The sequence below is a fragment of the Somniosus microcephalus genome, chromosome 5, assembly GCF_052327205.1.
Source record: "Somniosus microcephalus isolate GS21.2 chromosome 5, FLI_Smic_1.0, whole genome shotgun sequence".
Taxonomy (NCBI): Eukaryota; Metazoa; Chordata; class Chondrichthyes; order Squaliformes; family Somniosidae; genus Somniosus; species Somniosus microcephalus.
Genome location: NC_140991.1, coordinates 89,776,589 through 89,798,084, shown reverse-complemented (window position 1 = coordinate 89,798,084; position 21,496 = coordinate 89,776,589). Strand labels below are relative to the sequence as shown.

General features: G+C 44.6%; 1 protein-coding gene across 3 annotated transcripts in view; it reads right to left on the bottom strand.

Moving 5' to 3' along the window:
• The window catches only part of gpd1c (glycerol-3-phosphate dehydrogenase 1c), a 37,122-nt gene extending 15,830 nt beyond the window's left edge, over positions 1-21,292 (bottom strand). Inside the window, exons 1-5 of one of the 3 annotated variants that reach the window (XM_085987975.1) lie at positions 21,051-21,282; positions 14,030-14,133; positions 7,931-8,108; positions 4,118-4,258; positions 2,590-2,728 (exon numbers count right to left, since the gene is read on the bottom strand). In XM_085987975.1, the coding sequence (XP_085844101.1) occupies positions 2,590-2,728; positions 4,118-4,258; positions 7,931-8,038 (388 nt within the window). In that variant the 5' untranslated portion in view covers positions 8,039-8,108; positions 14,030-14,133; positions 21,051-21,282. Of the gene's footprint in view, positions 1-2,589; positions 2,729-4,117; positions 4,259-7,930; positions 8,109-14,029; positions 14,134-21,050 lie in introns of all 3 variants that reach the window. The other 2 variants (XM_085987974.1, XM_085987976.1) reach the window with 2 other exon arrangements.
• Between the last annotated feature and the right edge of the window lie 204 nt (positions 21,293-21,496).

Below are 21,496 nucleotides of genomic sequence, written 5' to 3'. Positions count from 1 at the left end.
GTTGTTGTTGTCAAGGCAGGGAACTGTCATTTGGACAATTGGTAACATGAAGTTTATAATCAATGCTTCTATAGAAGCCACCAAACTTGGCAAAATATGGCCTGTGTGCAATGTTCCCATCACTACAGAGCCCATGTTTTACAGAATTTTGACACCAAAACCAGGACTTGAGAATTTATCTCATTATTTCTTATATAAAAATCCTGTATAGGTGTTTTTTCTCCCCAAAAAAGTTGTTGAGGCTAGGTCAATTGAAAATTGCAAAACTGAGATCGATAGATGGAACCAAGGCAGGTAACTGGAGTTAAGATACAGATCAGCCATGATCTAATTGAATGGCAGAACAGGCTTGAGGGGCTGAATGGCCTACTCCTGTTCCTGTGTTCCAAACAAATAAAAAAGGCTTTCCCTAATGGTATAGCTAGTTAATCCAGTCATGTAGACTGCCGAAGGTTTGATCTCCAATTGTCATATTTTGAGATTATTGCCATTTGGTCTAGTCGAGATTTTGGGGTTAATTTATATGATGTGGCTATAAGACTAAAACTGGGTTACATGGGTTTAAGTCCCAGGAACACACACATTCTTCAGGATGTAGATTAGGACCTTTACTGGGGTAGCATACAAAGTAGTTAACAGAATAGTTTCTCTCGCAACCCAGAATAGTTTGAGACAATGGGACCAGCCTACTATCTCCTAGAGGTATTTGCATCTATAATGTTAGAATGGCTTCCATTCACTGAGCACAGCAGGAGTCCCAGCAAGACAGACAAAGTAGATGCCATGGCCCTGATATCAAGGGAAGCAGGTAGAGGAACAAGACGATAGTTTTTTAAAACGGCAGCTTGAGAAGCCAATCTTCAGGAGAAGGCCAGGGAGGGGGGGCCAAGTTTTGATTTCCCTTTTGCGTGTGTGGGAATAAAAAAAGAGTCCGTGCCAGTTTGAGTTTGGAACGGTGAGAGGGGCAGGAGAGTCTCACTTTCTCTCCAGCCAGAGGAAGGTTGTTGAACATTCTAGGTTGGGGCATGAATACATGCAGACTCTATTAGAAAAATGTAGTGCCAGTCAGCGATATGGACCTGCAAAGTGAAATCTGCAATTATCAAGGCCAAAGTTTCTGCAATTTGTTACTTACGAGTTGCAATAGGAATAAGTCAAAACTCACTGTGAACGTGTTATTCTGTTCATTCATCTAAAATAAACCAGTTTGTTGGTTTACAATTGACCTTGTCTCACTACAGTGCTGATCCGTCTGTCTTCCGAACGATAGGAGAAACACAAGTGAGATCACAGTAACCAGTGCACACAATGAGTGGTCTTATTGTTATATAACCCACAGATCATGCAATTGTGTAACTGAATATTGGCCTTTAAGGGTACTCCGCAGGTTGTAGGGGATATGAGGCCCGCTTGCAGAAGTGACTGGCGGTGCGGAATCTGACAGAATATCTAGTCTGACCGATAGAATCATAAGCAAGAAGAAGATAACACCTTCAGGAGGTAGAGAGAAAATTATTGTTCAGTATTAAAAAATACAAAAATAAAGGTTATTTAAAATTTCTCGCACAAGTGCCTCACAGAGCAACATTCACATTTCTGTTTTTTGTTTACTTATTTGCTTTTACCGCCAAGTCTCTCTCCATCTCTTATGAAGGCACGGAGTCCTGCTGGGGTAAGGTTCAATAGGCCCTGGTTATCTCTCCTATGTGAGCTTTGACTGAAAGCATCAGCTGGCTATTTTAACCCAACAGTTACACACGTACAATTTTCCTGCAGGGGTCACTAGATCTGGCCAATCAGGAGTGGAAACCCTGATTAATTTTCCCCCTCTCTAGCGGAGAGGCATAAAGCTAATTATAGCACTACAGGTACTACAATTGTAACTAATACAATAGCAAAATACTGCGGATGCTGGAAATCTGAAATAACAACAGAAAACGCTGGAAAAACTCAGCAGGCCAGGCAACATCCGTGGAGAGAGAAACAGAGTCGACATTTCGGGTCGAAGTGTTTGTAGTCTGTAGAAGGGTTTCGACCCGAAACGTCGACACTGTTTCTCTCCCCACGGATGTTGCTTGGCCTGCTGAGTTTTTCCAGCATTTTCTGTTGTTATTACAATAATAACTAATTCAGATCAGCTAACTCAGCACAAACCAAGAATCAAACCAGTGAACTTCTCATCTGCATGGCGTGTGGTATGCAGGTCATTCGCTTTTTACACTTAGGTTCTGCCAGTCCTTCCTCAACTACCCTTTTTAACGCCTCCGCAGTGCTAGGCATAACCTTGACATTGATTATCCCCTACCTTCCCGGCAGGGAGTAAATGACGTTGAGAGGAATAAGTCACTGTTATAAGTAAAATAGTAAATCATGTAACTTTCAAGCAACAACCTTAACTGGAGAATTAATACACTGCAGCACAATTCACAGCACATCCTTAACTGAAGGGTTATCACATGGCAACATAGTTCATAGCATATCCTTAACTGGAGGGTTAATGCACTGAACCACAAGTCATAGCACACAGAATTCACTTTTTTAAATTTTGCAACCCAAAAGCATAGCTGTTGATAAAATAAACAGATTTACCTATTGTAGTTTCACAGAACTTCTCCGCTGCAACCTCATTGGCTATATTGGCCCCCATTAATACACTGACATCAATTTTCATTTTCTCCCTGATTATATCAGAAATCAATTTTAGTCCCTCAGGCCCTTCATCAATTCCCTGGAATCAAGTGTAAATGAAGAAAATAGAGAAATTAAGAAAAAAGATAATACTGCCTTTACAGAGTGATTGAAAACAATTCTTTTAAAATATTTTACAACAGATTTGCAGTATTGGCAATCTCTATGAAGTCATACATTAATGACAATTGCATGATTTCAATAACATCCCAAAATGAGTCCCTATCCATTTTAAAGTCAGGCAGTGAATAAAAAATTAACATGGGGTTGGATTCTATTATTTATCATGTGGTTGTGCCTATATGCAGATTGTGCATCAATGTATTCTGAAATAATGCTTCGCTCAATAACTGTTTAATATCATTCACATGCAAGATTTAAAGTTTCAATTCTTATATATTAACTTGTGGGCTGCTTTGGTAATGATTACTAACAGATCCACTCTCAGGACAAGAATTTTACAATAGGTAATTACCACATCAATGGGCCACTCACAACACTCAGCATACACTTATACTACCTTTAATAATTTAAAGCTCCAAGGGAAAATTTTCACCACTCCCCATCCCCACCCAATTGTCCAGTTTGTGTAGTTTATCAAACACCACCTCTCCCATGCATAGCCTGTTACCTAATCAACATACAGGTTTAGCCCAAGAAGTTCAAAGTCCAAGAGGACAGATAATCATGGTTTTGAACTGTATAAACAGTACTCAATCATGAAACCGTTCAAAACAAAAACAGAAAATGCTGGATGTGTTCTCTCCACAGATGCTAACTGGCTTGTTGCATATCTAGCATTTTCTGGGTTTTTTAAGATAGTGCTTGAATAAACACCTGCAGTGCGGAGAGGCAATGGCAATGGCAAAACTAAATGGAAGGATGCAGGTGGGAGAGGGCAGGGAGTCTAACTGATACTCACATCATTATCTAGGGTCAGAGTGACTTTGCCTGCTTTGCTTTTAGTACCATAGAAGTTTATTACACCGAAAGAAGCCATTCAGCTTATATGTCAGCTCTTTGCTTGGGGAATCCAAAACGAATTCCACTTAGTCTTGTATTTTCCTCTGCTTCAAATAATTATCCAATTTTTCTTTAGAAGATTAACAAATCCATGCTGGCTGCCCTTGATTAATCCACACATTTCTAAATATTCACTAATTTTATCTTGAATTATAGATTCTAAGAGTTAGCACACATCTGATGTTGGAGGTTTGGAGGAGAATGAGCCAGTAATGAACTGAACAAATGACCAACAATGGGAGTCAATCAGTTGGGGTTTATAAGCACTGCAGACCGAGTGGACCTCACCCAAGATTCTAACCCTCCCAGTCCAACCCCCACACCACCCCTCACCTCAAGTAAAATAGAATAACCCACTGGTGTGGCAAATGGTAAGTGATTCAATCACTTGTAAATATAGAAGTACCTTTATAAGACTTATGCCAAGAGCTTTCTGTGACACTTGATCAGCTATCTGATCACACAGTTTATGGATAAATTGGTGGGGTACAACAAAAATTAACAGATCTGCACCGCGTACAGCGTCCTTCACATCTGGAATAGCAACCTGTAATGAATCACAACAGATTTAGAAAGTAACCATCAAGGAAGCAGATGGTGCTCATTTACAGGTAGCACCATAATTGCTTTTATGTTAAACCTGTGAAGCCGTGTTCATCACATCCTAGCTGCATCTGCCCATCAGTAGCACGCATTTGCTTTCTGCTTGATGCAGCTCATCATAGAGACAATTAGACCCATTGCTCCACTGTCTAAAAGAACAGTTACAAGTCAAGGGCCGAGATGTTCCTTAGCTCGGCGGGTCCGTGGCGGGCGACGTTGGTGGCGGGCCCCGACCCCACTGCTGGCTCCATCCCGCTCTGGAAAATGATTTTCCCATTGCTAGGGCTTGTTAAGCCCACCCAGCACGTTTGTCGGGCCAATTAGAGGAAATGGGTCTGGTGACGTCATTCATAATGCATCATCTGCCGGTTTCCTTAAAGGGACCATGGCCAACTTTGTTTTAACATTTGTGCTGTCAGTGTTCTACAGCACTGAGGTGCAGCAAACACTGACAAGAACTGCACAGAGTTGCAGCCAGGTTCTCCCCTGACTCCCTCCATGGATGGGAGACACCTCTCCAGGAGACCAACACAGCCTGGTTGCACATTGCAGAGGAGGTCACATGCAGGGATGCGGTCAGGAGGACCTGGGTGCAGTGGTGCAAACCTTGCAATGGTCTCATTAGATCACAAAACTTTGGTACAAAGTCACACTCACCTTCATCCTGCTGTGCCTCTCATCACATCCCCATCACTCTGCCTTCCCCACCCTACTCCTGCACATTCTTACTCACACTTACTTGCACCTCCACCCAGCCCTCTCTCTCTATCTACATCTTCACATCCCCATCTCATTAGCCACCCCTCACACTCATCCTAGTGCAATCATACCAACTAACACACAAGGGTAGCCACTTGGGTCTTTTAGCCAATGTTCATGTAAAGTTTCTGTTAATGTGGTGTCAAACATTGAAACCTTTATTTTCAACACTTTGCGTTCTTGGACAGATTTGTGTGCACCTTTGGAAGTGGCTTAGTGAGTTGCAGTGAATGGTGAGATATAACGGTACCCCCCGCAATGGTGATGAGTGTGAAAGGATTGGCTTGGTCATTGTAGGGATGCTTTATGGTGTTGGTGTAGGGTGGTGCCAACCTGGCGCATCATGTGGCAGCCAAGGTGTGCAGCGTCAGGTGAAGTAAATCTGGCTATGGTGAGACCATCTATGGCCTCCCGGGCCGCAACGTGCTCGGGTGCTGATGCCCTGTGCAGCATCAGGTGATTGCGGAAAAGGTTGGTGGTGTTGTTGGTGCTACTGGTGTTAAGGTTCATCGTGGTCCGATTCTGAGGACCAAGGTGAGACAGTATAAATGGCACCCATGTTGATGGAATAGATGGCAGGTGAAGTACAGATGACAGAAGCATTCCATCAATGGTGAGAGAGTTCTTCCAATAAGGTAAGAGTGAATGGAGAGTGGAAAGCCTGCAGAATGTGTGCTGGAAATGGACTGAGAAACAGCTTGTGTCTGTGGAAAGTGATGATCTGTCAGGTGGGAGCTTTTAATGTACATTTGAAGCTGTCAAGTAATCAGCTGGAACAATGGTCACTGAACTCTCGCATCAGGTTGACAGCAGTGGTCTCCGAACAGTGTGGTTCCCATGGCCGTGAAGTTAAAAAAGCCTGTTAATGATCTGTCAATTAGATGCTAATGAGTTTAATTGGGTCGCCCGCCGCTGCTTGTCGGGTCTGCTCAGTGCTGACAGACCCGACATTGGGAAAGGCGCGTTGCAGCGGGTTGACAGCAGAGTCCCAACCTGGTCAAAAAAATCAAATTTCCCATCCGAACCTCCACCGATCCCGCCCGCTGACCCCCCGGGAAATTCCGGCCAAGGAGATTGTAGGGAAAAAAATAATGGTGCCTCAGGTTTCAATAAATAGGCATATTTATTCTATGTAAAAGCTCTGACAATTGTCTCATAGTCACAATAGGTTCTACTTATAATAACATTGAAATCACAATACAGTATCAATTTTTCTTCTCCCCTCCCCCCAAGCTTGGATTCCTTGAGATACAGTTCATCTGCAGCCCTCCAGCACTCTGCCTAAGTCACCATGAGTGAGCAACTTGACTGTGATGGTTATCAGCTAACTTGGCATCAGGTATCAGGGACTGAGTTTGGGAACTTACAGTCAGTGTGGTGTAGTACTGACCCTGATTTGGGCAAAGTTAGCTAATCTTAGCTACAGCAGCAGTTGAAGCCCTAAAACTGGCCGAAATCGCTGCCTAACGAGACTGTCGCTGCTCAATAACTCCTCTAAAAACTGCATGTGGCTGAGCATCGTGTGATAACAGGATTGGCCTTGGCCGCGATACCCTCCTTGATGAATAGCCTGCCAAGACTCTTTCTCTATGTTCACACAAGAAGGATTTCTCAGGTGAAGCACTAGAGTCTAAACAAGTCAAACTTCAAGAAAGGAAGGGAGAAAAATTGATATTTAAAAAATCTAATTTTCAAAAGCATGAATGGGGATTAGATAGACTGAGGCAAGGGGTTCAGACACTGAACTGAATTAAGGAACGCAAATTTCACACATGCCAAGGCCAAACTGACCTTTACATTACAACAGTGACTACACTTCAAGCACTTTAGGACGTCCTGAGGTCGTGAAAGGTGCTATATAAATGCAAGTCTTTCAAGCCTTTCTTTTTATGGCATGGCTTAAGTACTTGATTTAACAGGGAACAATGAAAATCTTACTTTACCCATTTACTTTTCACAAAGTGGTCTAAGCTATTGTTTACTCACAAAATTCAAAGAAAAATAATTTAACTCATGATTCCTCAAAAAAAAGTTACAGAAAATGTCAAACCCAATGGCTCATGGAATAATACAATAGCTTTAATACACTGACACAGTGACCACACTTCAATCTTGGCTGTCACACCGCGAGGAGGAACTGAATGGAGGCAGAGATTCCCCACTGGAAGGAGAGAAGTCAGTGCAGCATTCAGCAGGCCTGTTTTGCCTGACATTAAAGGCCAGAGAGCAGGTCACCTATCCAACCTGTTATTTGACTGTGGGGATACCAAGAAGAAAGAAAAAAAACATAAAAACAAGATGGCAGAGAGGTGAGAGCCAGTTAACAAAAAGATATGGCAGACATTAAAGCATCCTCGACATTTACACGTTTCTGCTATGAAAGAGAGCTACTCAAGTGGGTGCAAGTAAATAAGTAATTGTGAAGTAAATGTGAAGTATGTCGCCACCCCCCATCCCCTGCCCCCGTCAGATAAATTCTGCTTTGAACAGCTTATTAGGAGTTCTTCCACATAAATTAGGACAGTACAAATGGCCACTTACACCTCTGACTTATCTATCATGGTAAATGTTTTCTTTAAAAAAAACTTGACTGCATTTCTGCACCAGAATTCCAATTTACATCCAATAGAGCATGTGGAAGAAACGGCGAAAACTTCTGCCTAGATGTAATGAAGGGAAAACAGGGGCCTGGAGGACTGCCGTAATTATTTTTTTAATTTTAAAAATTTAACAAAAGTATTGTAAGTTTAATGGGTAAAGAAAAATAGTAATCTCTACTTCAAAGGTTTAACAGACTTAAATGAAAGACAATTGCTCCTTAGTTCATCAACAACATATTTTCTGACTATTATCTTACCACATTTTCAGGCAGTTTGTATCCCGGCAGATACTTAACATTCTCATGTTCTTGGTTCACAATTTCAGTTAGCTTCCTTCCATTAACCATCTCTTCAAAGACCCACATATTGACCGTTGTTGCAAATCTCTGACTCTTCTGTACATTGTGTCCAACTATTTTCGCAATTGCAGAGCCCCTGAGGAAACATTTAAAGTGTGTAAAGGGAAACAGTCATAACCCGTTTTTCAGCTTCATGGGCAGTACACATTTACTTATCCCTTCAACGCAATTCGTTAGAGATATTTGAACAATACACAGACTATGCAAATGTGAGTGAAAAATTAGTGCACAAAAGAGAGGTCATGTGAGAACAGGAATGTATATACATTGAGTGATCTATACTCTAGATTTTAATTGATCCTTTTTTCTTTGTGATTCACAAACGTTCTCCAGCCCCCCTCACACCGACCTAGCTCAGTGCAGTAAAGCATCATATTGCAGTATTGAGCCATATAGACCAGAAAGATTCCAGTTTACTGTGGCAGTGATAGGCTAGGCTGGCAGTGGGGAGCTACAATTGGCTTTGGTGCCCAAAACTGCTGGGGGTGCAGGGGGAGAGGGAAAAAAAACAGAACTAGCTCAGGTGCTCACTCCAGACTGCTATTAAGTGTGTGGACGTTGGGCGAGAAGGAGCTTGACTGCAATGATCCTCACAGTCAAATGGTCTGGCAATACTCACTGTCCAGTCTCGCACGATGAATGGCCACTTGGGCAAGGTACTGAAGAGCTGCTGCCACATGTAGAACTGTACTGCACAATGATTCATTGCCTTCAAGAGAAATGGGGTAAAGGGAGAAAACCAAAGGAAAAGTGGAGAAGGGGGAAAAGAAAGTCATGGAACAGTTAAGCTCACAGAACTTTTTAATTAAATCTAGTAGGAACATAGTAACCAATGTCTATTCCCTGTATTTCCATAGTACACACACTGCAAATAGCCATCTCCTTTCATTATACTTCAATCATCTTCACTTGTAAATGTACTTTTGAGGTTGAGGGATGGAAGATATACATAGGAGATACGGCACAGAAACAGGCCATTTGGCCCAACCAGTCCATGCCAGAGTTTATGCTCCACATGAGCCTCCTCCCGTCTTTCTTCATCTAAATCTATCAGCATAACCCTCTATTCCCTTCTCCCTCATATGCTTGTCCAGCCTCCCCTTAAATACATCCATATTATTCGCTTCAACCACTCCCTGTGGTAGCGAGTTCCACATTCTCACCACTCTTTGGGTAAAGAAGCTTCTTCTGAATTCCCTATTGGATTTCTTGGTGACTATCTTATATTGATGGCCTCTAGTTATGCTCTTCCCCACAAGTGGAAACATTCTCTCTGTATCCACGCTATCAAAACCTTTCATAATTTTAAAGACCTCCATTAGATCACCCCTCAGCCTTCTTTTTTCAAGAGAAAAGAGACCCAGCCTGTTCATCCTTTCCTGATATGTATACCTTTGCATTTCTGGTATCATCCTTGTAAATCTTCTCTGCACCCTCCCCAGTGCCTCTATATCCTTTTTATAATATGGCGACCAGAACGGTACGTAATACTCTAAGTGTGGTCTGTGGTAAACCACTGTTACCGTTCACAACCGTTCACTATTGTTACACTGTTGTTATCACTGTTTACACTGTTGTTATCGATACACAAGGTTACCTCTTGCCACGCACACTGCTATACCTGGGCTTACCTCAACTGACTCCGCCCATGGCTCCGCCTGCTTGCCCAGGTATAAAGGTGACCGCTTGGCTAGTATTCTCCCTTGTTGGAACCGATCGCCCACGAGGGTGGGCTCTGTTATTTAGCCAATAAAAACCTATAGTTACTATCTTAACTCGTCGCTTTTCATGGAATGAATTGATAGGTATATCAATTTTATTGGCTAAATAACATTTATTGGCTAAATTTTGAAATGAGTGGATCGGAGCAGCCAAACGACCAGCCAAACAGCCAGCTACAACAGCCACAGCAGCCGGCCTGGCTGCAAGCCCTCCGACCGCCGTACCTGGATCTAAACCCACAGGCAGCGAACTCAGCCCTCGACTTCGAACACTGGCTGAGCTGTTTCGAATCCTACCTGGGAGAATCCGGCGTGCCTCCGGGATCCAAACTAAGAGTTCTGACCGCCCAGGTGAGCCCTAAAGTATTTGCATTCATCCGGGACCTTGCTACATACGAGGACGCCCTCAACCTGCTGAAAGAGCAGTACCGGAGCCCTGTAAATTCTATGTATGCCAGACATCTCCTAAGATCCCGCTCGCAACAGCCAGGAGAGTCTGTAGATGAATTTTTACGGGCGTTACAAACACTCGGCAGGGACTGTGACTTTAAAGCTGTAACGGCTGCAGAAAATACTGAAGGGAATATCCGCGATGCCTTCATGAAAGGCCTTCAGTCCGACGACTCATGGCAAAGACTGCTCGAATCAAAGGACCTCGACTTGAATACAACTGCAGCCCTCACTTGCTCTCTGGAAGTGGCCCATCGGGACCTCGAGGCGTACTCCAGGTACTGTGCTGCGCGACCCTGGGACTCGGGCCCGACTCCGGCCGCAATTCCCCTCGCACCGCCACCCCTGGGACCCACCACGGCGTCGGTGTCCCGGAATCGATCGGGACCGCCACCCCCGGGACCCACTGTGGCAGCGGACCTCCGCGATCGGGCCGCCAGCTGCTTCTTCTGTGGCCAGGCGAGACATCAAAGGGCGCGCTGCCCTGCAAGGAACGCGACCTGCTCCGGCTGTAAAAAGAAAGGCCACTTTGTAAACGCCTGCAGGGGGAAAGCCACAGATGCCAGCATTGCCTCATGTGAGTTGTGGGGGCGGCCATCTTTGATCAAGGCCACAGACGCCAGCATTGCCTCAGGTGGGTCGTGGGGGCAGCCATCTTTGATCAAGGCCACAGACGCCAGCAGTGCCTCATGTGAGTTGTGGGGGCGGCCATCTTCTCCGCCATTTTGTCCAACTTCGTGGGGACCCGCGTCATGGGCGCCGCCATTTTGTTCGCCGCACTCGACCGCCGTTCTGTCTCCAGACCCGACCACCGCCTCGCCTGCAGACTACAGCAGCTCGCTCAGCCATACTCTGGCCTCCGTCACGCTTGACCAAGCTCTCCCACATCATCTGTCCAAGTCCATGATGGACATCGAAGTAAACGGCCACGCCATGTCCTGCCTGTTCGACAGCGGAAGCACGGAGAGTTTTATTCATCCAGACACGGTGAGCTGCTACTCCCTCACTGTCTGGCCAGCGCGCCATCGGATCTCGATGGCGGCGAAGTCCCATTCAACAGACATTAGCGGCTACTGTGTAGTGACCCTGTTGGTTAGGGGCACGGAATATAAAAATTTTAAACTTCTCGTCCTGCCCCAGCTCTGCACTGCCGTCCTACTAGGGCTGGATTTCCAATGCCACCTTCAAAGTGTCACTTTGGCTTACGGTGGACCCCTCCCCCCACTCACAGTCTACAACCAGCAAATTTTAAACCGCCCACCGCGTACCACCTGTGGCCTCTCCACCCTCAAAGTCCCGCCCCCCTCCTTGTTTGCTAACCTCACCCATGACTGTAAACCCATCGCTACCAAGAGCAGGCGGTACAGCGCCGGGGACAGAGCTTTTATTAGCTCTGAGGTGCAGCGACTCCTGAAGGAGGGCATCATCGAGGGGAGCACCAGCCCCTGGCGTGCCCAGGTTGTAGTCGTTAAGACCGGCGATAAACACCGCCTGGTCATCGACTACAGCCAAACCATAAACCGGTACACCCAGCTGGACGCATACCCCCTTCCCCGCATATCTGATATGGTCAACCAGATTGCACAGTACCGGGTATTCTCCACCATCGACCTCAAGTCAGCCTATCACCAACTCCCTATCCGCCCTGAGGACCGCCAGTATACCGCCTTCGAGGCGAACGGCCGCCTCTACCACTTCCTTAGGGTTCCCTTCGGCGTCACCAACGGAGTCTCGGTCTTCCAAAGGGAGATGGACCGGATGGTCGACCAGAATGCGCTTCAGGCCACGTTCCCTTATCTAGATAACGTCACCATCTGCGGCCGTGACCAGCAGGACCATGATGTTAATCTGGAGAAATTCCTCCGTACGGCCCAACAGCTGAATCTCACTTACAATAAGGATAAATGTGTGTTTAATACCTCGCGCCTGGCCATCCTCGGCTGCGTAGTAGAGAACGGAGTCATCGGCCCCGACCCCGAAAGAATGCGCCCCCTCATGGAGCTTCCCCTCCCCCACTGTCCAAAGGCGCTGAAGAGAACCCTGGGGCTCTTCGCTTACTATGCCCAATGGGTGCCGAATTATGCGGACAAAGCCAGACCCCTCATGAAGTCCACCTCCTTCCCCCTGACAGCAGAAGCAGGCGCAGCCGTCTCCCTCATAAAAGGAGACATTGCGAAGGCCACAATGCACGCGGTGGATGAGTCCATCCCTTTCCAAGTGGAGAGCGATGCCTCCGACTTCGCCCTAGCGGCAACCCTTAACCAGGCGGGGAGACCTGTGGCCTTCTTCTCAAGGACCCTCCAGGGCCCTGAGATCCGACACTCGTCGGTCGAGAAGGAGGCCCAGGCGATTGTGGAGGCGGTATGATGCTGGAGGCATTACCTGGCAGGCAAACGATTTACCCTCCTCACCGACCAGCGTTCGGTTGCTTTTATGTTTAATAACAAGCTGAAGGGCAAAATCAAGAACGACAAGATCTTGAGGTGGAGAATTGAGCTCTCCACCTACAATTACGATATCTTGTACCGGCCTGGTAAACTCAACGACCCCCCGGATGCTCTGTCACGAAGTACTTGCGCAAACGCGCAAGTTGATAGACTACGGACCCTCCACAACGACCTCTGCCACCCTGGGGTCACCAGACTTTACCACTTCATTAAGGCCCGCAACCTGCCCTACTCCATCGAGGAGGTCAGGACCATGACCAGGAACTGCCAAACCTGTGCCGAATGCAAACCGCATTTCTATAGGCCGGACAGAGCAAGCCTGATCAAGGCCACCCGCCCCTTCGAGCGCTTGAGCATCGATTTTAAGGGGCCCCTCCCGTCCTCTGACCGTAATGTGTACTTCCTCAACATTATTGACGAGTACTCCCGTTTCCCCTTTGCCATCCCCTGCCCAGACATGACCAGTACCACGGTCATCAAATGCCTGAACGACCTGTTCGCCTTGTTCGGATTCCCGAACTATATACATAGCGACCGGGGCGCATCCTTCATGAGCGAGGAACTTCGCCAGTTCCTGCTCGCGAGAGGTATTGCTGCGAGCAGGACCACCAGCTACAACCCCCGGGGGAACGGCCAGGTGGAAAGAGAAAACGCGACAGTTTGGAAGGCCGTCCTCTTAGCCCTAAAGTCTAAGGGCCTCCCAATCTCTCGCTGGCAGGAAGTCCTCCCGGCAGCACTCCATTCCATCCGGTCACTGCTTTGCACTGTCATTAACGCCACCCCCCATGAATGAATGTTTGTTTTCCCCAGGAAGTCGACTACGGGAACCTCATTACCAACATGGCTGACTTCTCCGGGGCCCGTCTTGCTGCGGAAGCACGTGAGGGCCCATAAAATGGACCCCCTGGTCGAGAGGGTGGACCTCCTGCACGCCAACCCCCAGTACGCCTATGTGGCATACCCAGACAGGCGGGAGGACACTGTCTCCTTGCGAGACCTCGCACCCTCGGGCACCCCCGAGATACCTCCGTTACCCCCCACCACTCCCCCAAATCCAGCTACTGTAGATGGCATGCCGGAACCCCAGGAGCCTTCGTCGACCACGCAGACACCAGCATTACCATCGGATACTGCACCACCGCCGCCGCTGCTGCGCCGATCAGAAAGGCTTACGAGGCCTCCTGAGAGACTGACATACACGAACTGGTAGTACACTTCACCCCGCCGGACTCAATTTTAAACAAGGGGTGAATGTGGTAAACCACTGTTACCGTTCACAACCGTTCACTATTGTTACACTGTTGTTATCACTGTTTACACTGTTGTTATCGATACACAAGGTTACCTCTTGCCACGCACGCTGCTATGCCTGGGCTTACCTCAGCTGACTCCGCCCATGGCTCCGCCTGCTTGCCCAGGTATAAAGGTGACCGCTTGGCTAGTATTCTCCCTTGTTGGAACCGATCGCCCACGAGGGTGGGCTCTGTTATTTAGCAAATAAAAACCTATAGTTACTATCTTAACTCGTCGCTTTTCATGGAATGAATTGATAGGTATATCATGGTCTAACCAAGGTTCGATACAGGTTTAGCATAACTTCCCTATTTTTCAATTCTATCCCTCTAGAAATAAACCCTAGTGCTTGGTTTGCTTTTTTATGGCCTTGCTAACCTGTGTCGCAACTTTTAGTGATTTGTGTATTTGTACTCCGAGATCCCTTTGTTCCTCTACCCCACCTAGACTCGCACCCTCCAAGTAATAAGTGACCTCCCTATCCTTCCTACCAAAATGTAATACCTCACATTTATCTGTGTTGAACTTCATTTGCCAATTATATGTCCATTCTGCAAGTTTATTAATGTCTTTCTGTAATTTGTTGCAGTCCTCCTCAGTATTGACTATCCCCCCAATTTGGTGTCATCCACAAATTTAGAAATTGTGTTTTTAATTCCAAAGTCTAATAATATAAATATAAATTGTGAACGCAGTGGTCCCAGCACTGATCCTTGTGGAACACCACTACCCACCTTCTGTCACTGTGAATAGCTGCCCTTTTACCCCATCTCTCTGCTTTCTGTCTTGAAGCCAGCTAGCTATCCATTCTGCTACTTGTCCCTTTGCCCCCTCACCCCTATATGTGTATAAGAGGGGATATTAAACATGGCATCTTGTAACAGTTATAGAATGGAATATTTCTTATAAAGGCTAATGCCCCTAACTATGTGCATGCTATTTTCTACTGTGTACTAGTTACTCATATGTCACTATATTTATTGTCAACTATAAAACTCTCAGGGCTAGATTTTCAGTATAGACAGTTTTGGGGCGCTAACCTTAGCGCCCGCCCGAAGTTAGCGCCCGCCCCAAAGTAGTGCCCCGTTGCCGGAAATTCAGTGGCTTCGCCCTAAGAGGTTGGTGGAGCGCTAAAAGAGGCGTTCCACTACTATCTTTAGGCGCTAAGCCGGCGGTGCAGAGCGCAACACCCAAGCTCGGGCGCAGCGCACGGCAGACACTCTGGTGCCAGTGAGCTCTTAAAGGGGAAGGGTGCATGTGTGTTTTTCAAAGGCAGAGTGAGGAGGAGGAGGAGGAGGAGGAGGAGGAGGAGGAGGAGGAGGAGGAGGAGGTGGTGGTGGCCGGAAACATAAATACACCGTTCACAACAGCACACTGGATCCTTCCACACAACACATGCAGACTGCCTTATATAGTGCAGGAGGAGTGCCCTTTAATTTGCGCTCCCCAGGGTGTGTTGCGTTCCATTTTACAAACGCTCTGGACGCCAGCCGCACAATGGGGCGGTCCTACTGAAGTTTGGATTCGGGGCGGCCAAAGGGCGTTGCACGACGATGTGACGTCATTTTCTGCGCGCGCATCCGGGCGGCCGCTACACTTTGCGCCGGCGCTAACGGGCAACTTAATTTGGGGCGGAGCGCAAACTGCGCTGCGCCCGGGCGCTACACGCATAGCGCCCGAAAATCACTTCTCTTAAGGCGCTAACTGCTGGCGCAAGCAACTGAAAATCTAGCCCTCAGTATCCAAAATCAGAAGTTGCCTCGGACACACTTCTAGAACAGGCTTGTACACGGTCTCCTTCACAATAAACATCGATCCTCATCTTAGCTGTGCTGCTTGTAGACAAGGATCTTTCCTACGCGGAAGGTAGCTGTCAGCTTTTCAGCATTTCACAAAAAGAAAAAAAATCTGCTTTTTTCACTGGGACTGAAGGTTGTCATAAAGAACCAATCAGATCAGTTGCAAGGCACAGCCAGAGGCCAATAGGATCAATCACATGAATTGGAGGGCGCAACTGAAGATTATTAGAACCAATTTTTTCTCAGAATTCATTGTGCACAAACTTTGAGCAGAAAAGGTTGAAGATGGTATCAAGGAGATGCAGTTACAAGAGGTTTTATTTAGTGTTGGCCCCCAAAAAAGTTGTATATTGTGTGGAGCATAAACACCAGCATAGATCTGTCGGGTCGAATGGCCTGTTTCTGTGCTGTAAAATTCTATGCAACAAATAGGCTACTAAAATGTACATTTTTCAACTTTTTATTTTTCTCAATAAAGGAACTTCTGGAGCATGCACAGCTGTTGTTTTTGGTGAAGCTTTATTTTCTGCAAGACTAGTTGTAGCCCCTATTGAGGTAAGGAGGATGTTCCCTAGCATGAAGTCATTAACTGCTTTATTGAGCAATTTTTTCAGAGCATTTGTGGAATTGAAAATCAAGAGTGCAGTAGAAATGGTGGCAATTTTTGTAAATCAAGTTAAACCTCTGCTGAGGTTCTCATTCACGTCAGTGTACTGCAAAAACCAGTGGCTCATTTGTGAGTGAGTCAGTGCCTGGTTATGTTCTGTAACTTAGCAGTTTTCAGCTGTTTATGCACGAGTGACCTTTTGTTACTGTGCAACAACTGGGGACTGTCCATACTGGAGCTGTCAACAGCCATTAGGAAACATGAGGAGTGACACCAATAAGATAATAGGTCGCAAACGCCAGACTAGAGACAGGTCAGGTCTAGCCGAGAGCACAAAGTTCACCTCCCCTTACCAGCTCCTGCAAACTATATTTCTTATGTAATTTACTTTCTTTTAAATAAAGATTACAGCAATTACTGATTTTGCAGCATGTTTACATTTCTATTTGTAGTATAAAATAAACACCTTTCGACAGGATCAAGAGCAACAGGAGCTAAAAATTACTGTTGGTGATAACAGACAAACGCTGAACATATTCATTAACATTCTACTATCCATTATTTTAACTAAGGGTGTTAACCTATTTATTTTACCCTATAAAATTTTATTGCCGTCCCTACAACTATTTTCATGCTTAAAATATCTATAACTCTTTCAGGAGAAGCTATTTTTGGCTTGTAAGGTAGAATTATGGTGAGCTCCCAAATGACCAGAAAATGCATCAAATAAAGTTAGTTTTTGTTAAGCTGGTAGTCAGCTGGTGCTAATTTTCTAGGTTGGCATGTATGCAATAGGAGGGCCAGTTACCCCAGACTACACCCACACACCTGGGTATCTGTGCTGAATGAAAAATGAAGGTTCATAAAATTATCACATGGTAATGTTTAAAATGTAATCATTTAATTCATTCACCTGTAACTGCCAGCGGAAACAATTCCTGTATCCAAAATACTCAAATCACAATGGAGAACACTTCAATGGCTTCTAAATGAAGGCTGCTCTCGGGCAAATACCGTTACCTCTTTTTCTTTTTCTTCATTTAGGTTTCTGCACCCAGATATTGAAGACATGCTCTTGCCAAGAGCATTCTGGATCTCACAAAGGTAGCTCAGGTTGACCCTCACTGATTTTGCCTGCTTCCTTCCCTGTTTAAAACCACCTGGCCTTTGTTTCTGTTTTCCGACAATTGCATGGCTCAAATTAGGGAACTGAATGTTGAGCCCAAGAGGCAGAAATTATTAAAAGAAGTGGGAGATATAATGTTGTGGGATGATTTAGTAGAAAAATTAAAATGCTGTTTCTGCAAAATATGTAAATAGAGAATATTTACACTAGAAAATGCTGGAAAAACTCAGCAGGCCAGGCAATATCCGTGGAGAGAAATAGAGTCAACGTTTCAGGTCGAAACCCATTGTCAAGACAATATTTACACTAGTTACACTGTGGTACTCAGATATTAAAGCCACTTACATGACCAGTAATATGAAATTAGATGTAGGAATAAGGGCCAGTCAACATGTAGTGTTTGTATGTCTGTTGACTGCAAACTTGCAGCTAAATATGAGAAACGCCCAGAGCAGCCATTCAGCTCATCAAACTTCATCCCTTTAGCACTAACTTATCACAGAACTCCCGGTTTACAATAATCAATGGAATAGCTGGGATAAAAATAATTTTGCAAATCCATTAAAAAAACTCAGATAAAAAAGATAAAATAAAGAACTGCAAATGTTAGAAATCTGAAATAAGAAACAAATACACTGGAAATAAAACAGCAGGTCCACCTGCATCTGCAAAGTGAAGAGAGGTTTAGCTCTCAATTACAGAATCTTTACATGTTCTGATGATGGGTCCATACTTGAGCTATTGACCCCTTTTCAAATGCCAATAGACCAGTTGTGTTGCGAATTTCCTGCATTTTAAAGAGTTAAAAACACTAATTTAAAAAAAATTCTCTGTCACGTGTACCCCAGTCATGATGGTCCTTTGCAGAAGATAGCACATGTCACATACTACACTTTTCTTCTGAAAATCTGTGGCTTGGACTAAGTGGCTACAAGCAAAAGCTAGATTTGGGGGAGATTATGTTACTAGATGTCTTAAAAGAGCACTTCACCTTAACCAGGGCTTTGATAGTTGAATTGTTATTATACTGTTAGCAATTTACTACATTAAGTTACACATTTTGCATCCCATAAAAAAAGATAAAAACAAACAGAATATTAGAACTACAGCTGGGTAATTCCACCTACTTTCACAGGCAGCACTATGAAGTGAACACTGGGACATATGCTTTTGGCTCACAACTGCCTCTGTCGCTCTACCGGACACAGAGTATGAATGCCAGCTCTCTACAAAGGTTGTGGAAAGGAATATAACCAAGGATTTCTGTAAATCAGATTGGATAACTTTCAAATCCTTATGCGAGAACCTAAAAAATATAAAGCACTTCTTCCTGCTTTACCACAAAGGTATTTTCCTTTAGAAGGAATACATATATAAAATCAAGACAGTCAATGCAGAACATCATAGACTTGAACAAAGTGTGCATAGTGTCTACTGTTCATTTGATAACTGACTCGAGATATTTGGCGGAGAGATTCAAGCTTTATAATTGTCAGACCTGGCTTATCCAAATTGGTAATTTTCTCAAAGGGCAAAATCATTGCAACACGACTGAAATAAATCAAAACTTTATTAAATTTGCAGTTCTCAAATACATCACTATTTGTTTAGGGAAAATATTTAAAGGCAATAAAACCATTATTTCAGTATTGGGTCACCTAATGTGCTTAAAGCAGGGTAAACTGAGCTTGTAATGTTGACAGACACAGTAGCCAGCTGACGGTACCTTCAAAACCTTGCACTTCACTCACCACACTAGGGAGATACAATGTTGTAAGCAAGCATCTGCTTGTCTCCTGATTTCTGCTGACCTGTGTGTTGAACACTGGAACAGAATTAACTGACCTGGTTTAATGTGCCAGTGAGCATAGTATAGGTTGTTAAATTTAACACCAGTTACTGTGTCTATCAAATATTTCCATTGATCGGACAACAAACATTTATGCTGTTTGTTGATCCCATGAACATTTCACATGGTAAATGACGTTGCTACATTACTTTCACAACAGAATATTCATTACATAGAGATTACAATATGAAACAGGTGATTCGGCCTAACCAATTTGTGTTGGTGTTTATCCTCTTCTTTAGCGATGTTGCCAACACTTCTGATTTCAATGATATATTGGTCAATAATGATTTCATCGCAATAAATAACACAAAAGAAATATTGGGGGAAAAAAGTCAACAAATTATTACTAAAATTGAAGTGGTGGAAAACTGTATTAGGCACGGCTAGGAATAAAGCTGCTTTTATATCGCCATTTATTTTAATTCAGATTCTGAGAGCCCAACATTTGTGAGCAGCTCCCAATCTTTATACTGTACTGCTAAACCTGTCCAGCTCCCTTGCTCCAATAGTAGAATCATTAATCTATTTGGTATTGTATAATAAGTCTGATGAGGTGCAAAATAACTATTCACTGGGGCAGCTCGTGTGAAAAGCGTGAGGAATAACAAATATGGAGAAATGGGGATTTGACAATTGGCATCAAATGGATACCAAACTACCAGGTACTCATATTATCAAGTACATTTATAATAATAATGTGTTCGGTAATTAGAAAAAAAATGTTTGAATTCCCAGACATTCATGTATTGTATTTGTGGCTACCAGAATTGTAGAATGTAAGGCATTCTGTTAACAGAAAAATACTGTATCAACGTTAAGTTGCTTTTATATGGGCACAAATTCCAGAAGACCTGTATCCATGAGCCAGCTCCCAGTGCTTAAGACTGCTAAATCCAGCTCGCCTGCCAGCATACCACAGATCCCACCAATAGAAATATGCCTTTGTGCCAATGAGTTTCAAACTGGATAAATCAGTCTGCATGACAGGTTATGCACTGAACAGCTGGATTATTGAGAACCCGAGCATCGTCTCGTGAGATTTGATTAGCTAACAAGAACAGAAATGAAATGCAGGTTCACACCCATAATTTCCCATGTGAAGATCCCAATCACTACAACACACCAAAAAGGGGAAATTAAACTCAGACATTCTTGTGTACCTAACAGTAAATTGACTAAGTCACAGAACAGTAAATACTGGAAGAACTTGAGGAAGATATATCGGCAATCATTGAATGTATAAATGTAAATAGGCTTAGAGAAAATAAATCCAGCCTTTACGCTGTATAAATTAAATTTTAACTACTGACTGAAGATCTTCTCAGATATCCCTGACGTGGTGGGTTAGGGCTTCATTTAAATATCACCCTCTGCTAATATTACCCCGAGTGAAAGGCTGATCCTGCACTTGAAATGTCAAAATGTCAATTCAAAGTTGGCAAGTACATTAAAATATCTTATCCCCATATATGGCATGCAACAGGGAAACTTGTAACTAATGCAGTTAAGTGACAACACTATGACCACAGGTTATTTCACATAATGTGTAAAAAATAAACCTTGCAGTCTACACTGGAAAAAGTCGATACATTAATAAGTAAACTGAATTTAAACGATGCGGTAATTGCATGTCCTCGGTTCCCCAGCAGTGTAACTGACAGTTCCCGGCGCCCATTCTAAGGCAAGCAGCGGTTCGGAACAACAACTCCGTCACTTGACTCACCAATTTCCAGAGCCAATAATGCACACTTTCAAGGGTGCGGCCATTTGCGAGCAGGCAGTTTAAAGGAGCAGCACAGAATTTGCCGTTGACTTTGTCTCGCAGCAGTCGTACTGAAGCTCGATGGAACGTCAGTCTAAGGACACTGACAACCGGCACTGGGCATGCGGTAAACCCCCACTCCACTGTGTCACCTGACGACGCTCCTCCTTTCTGCGGAGTGAAGGTTGGAGAGAGGTCTTCAGCACTTGCCATAGGGACAGAGGTGTGACCGAATGTCAAAATACAGACATTGTATCCATATATAAATGATGAAGGTGCAGCGTCCATGTACACCATACCCTGTGCTCTACATTAGTAATCCCATTTGACCCAGAGATCATTCTGACCCCATATCTTCTCTATCATCTAATTCCAGCTCCGCCACTAGCTCAGTCCATCTGCTGCCC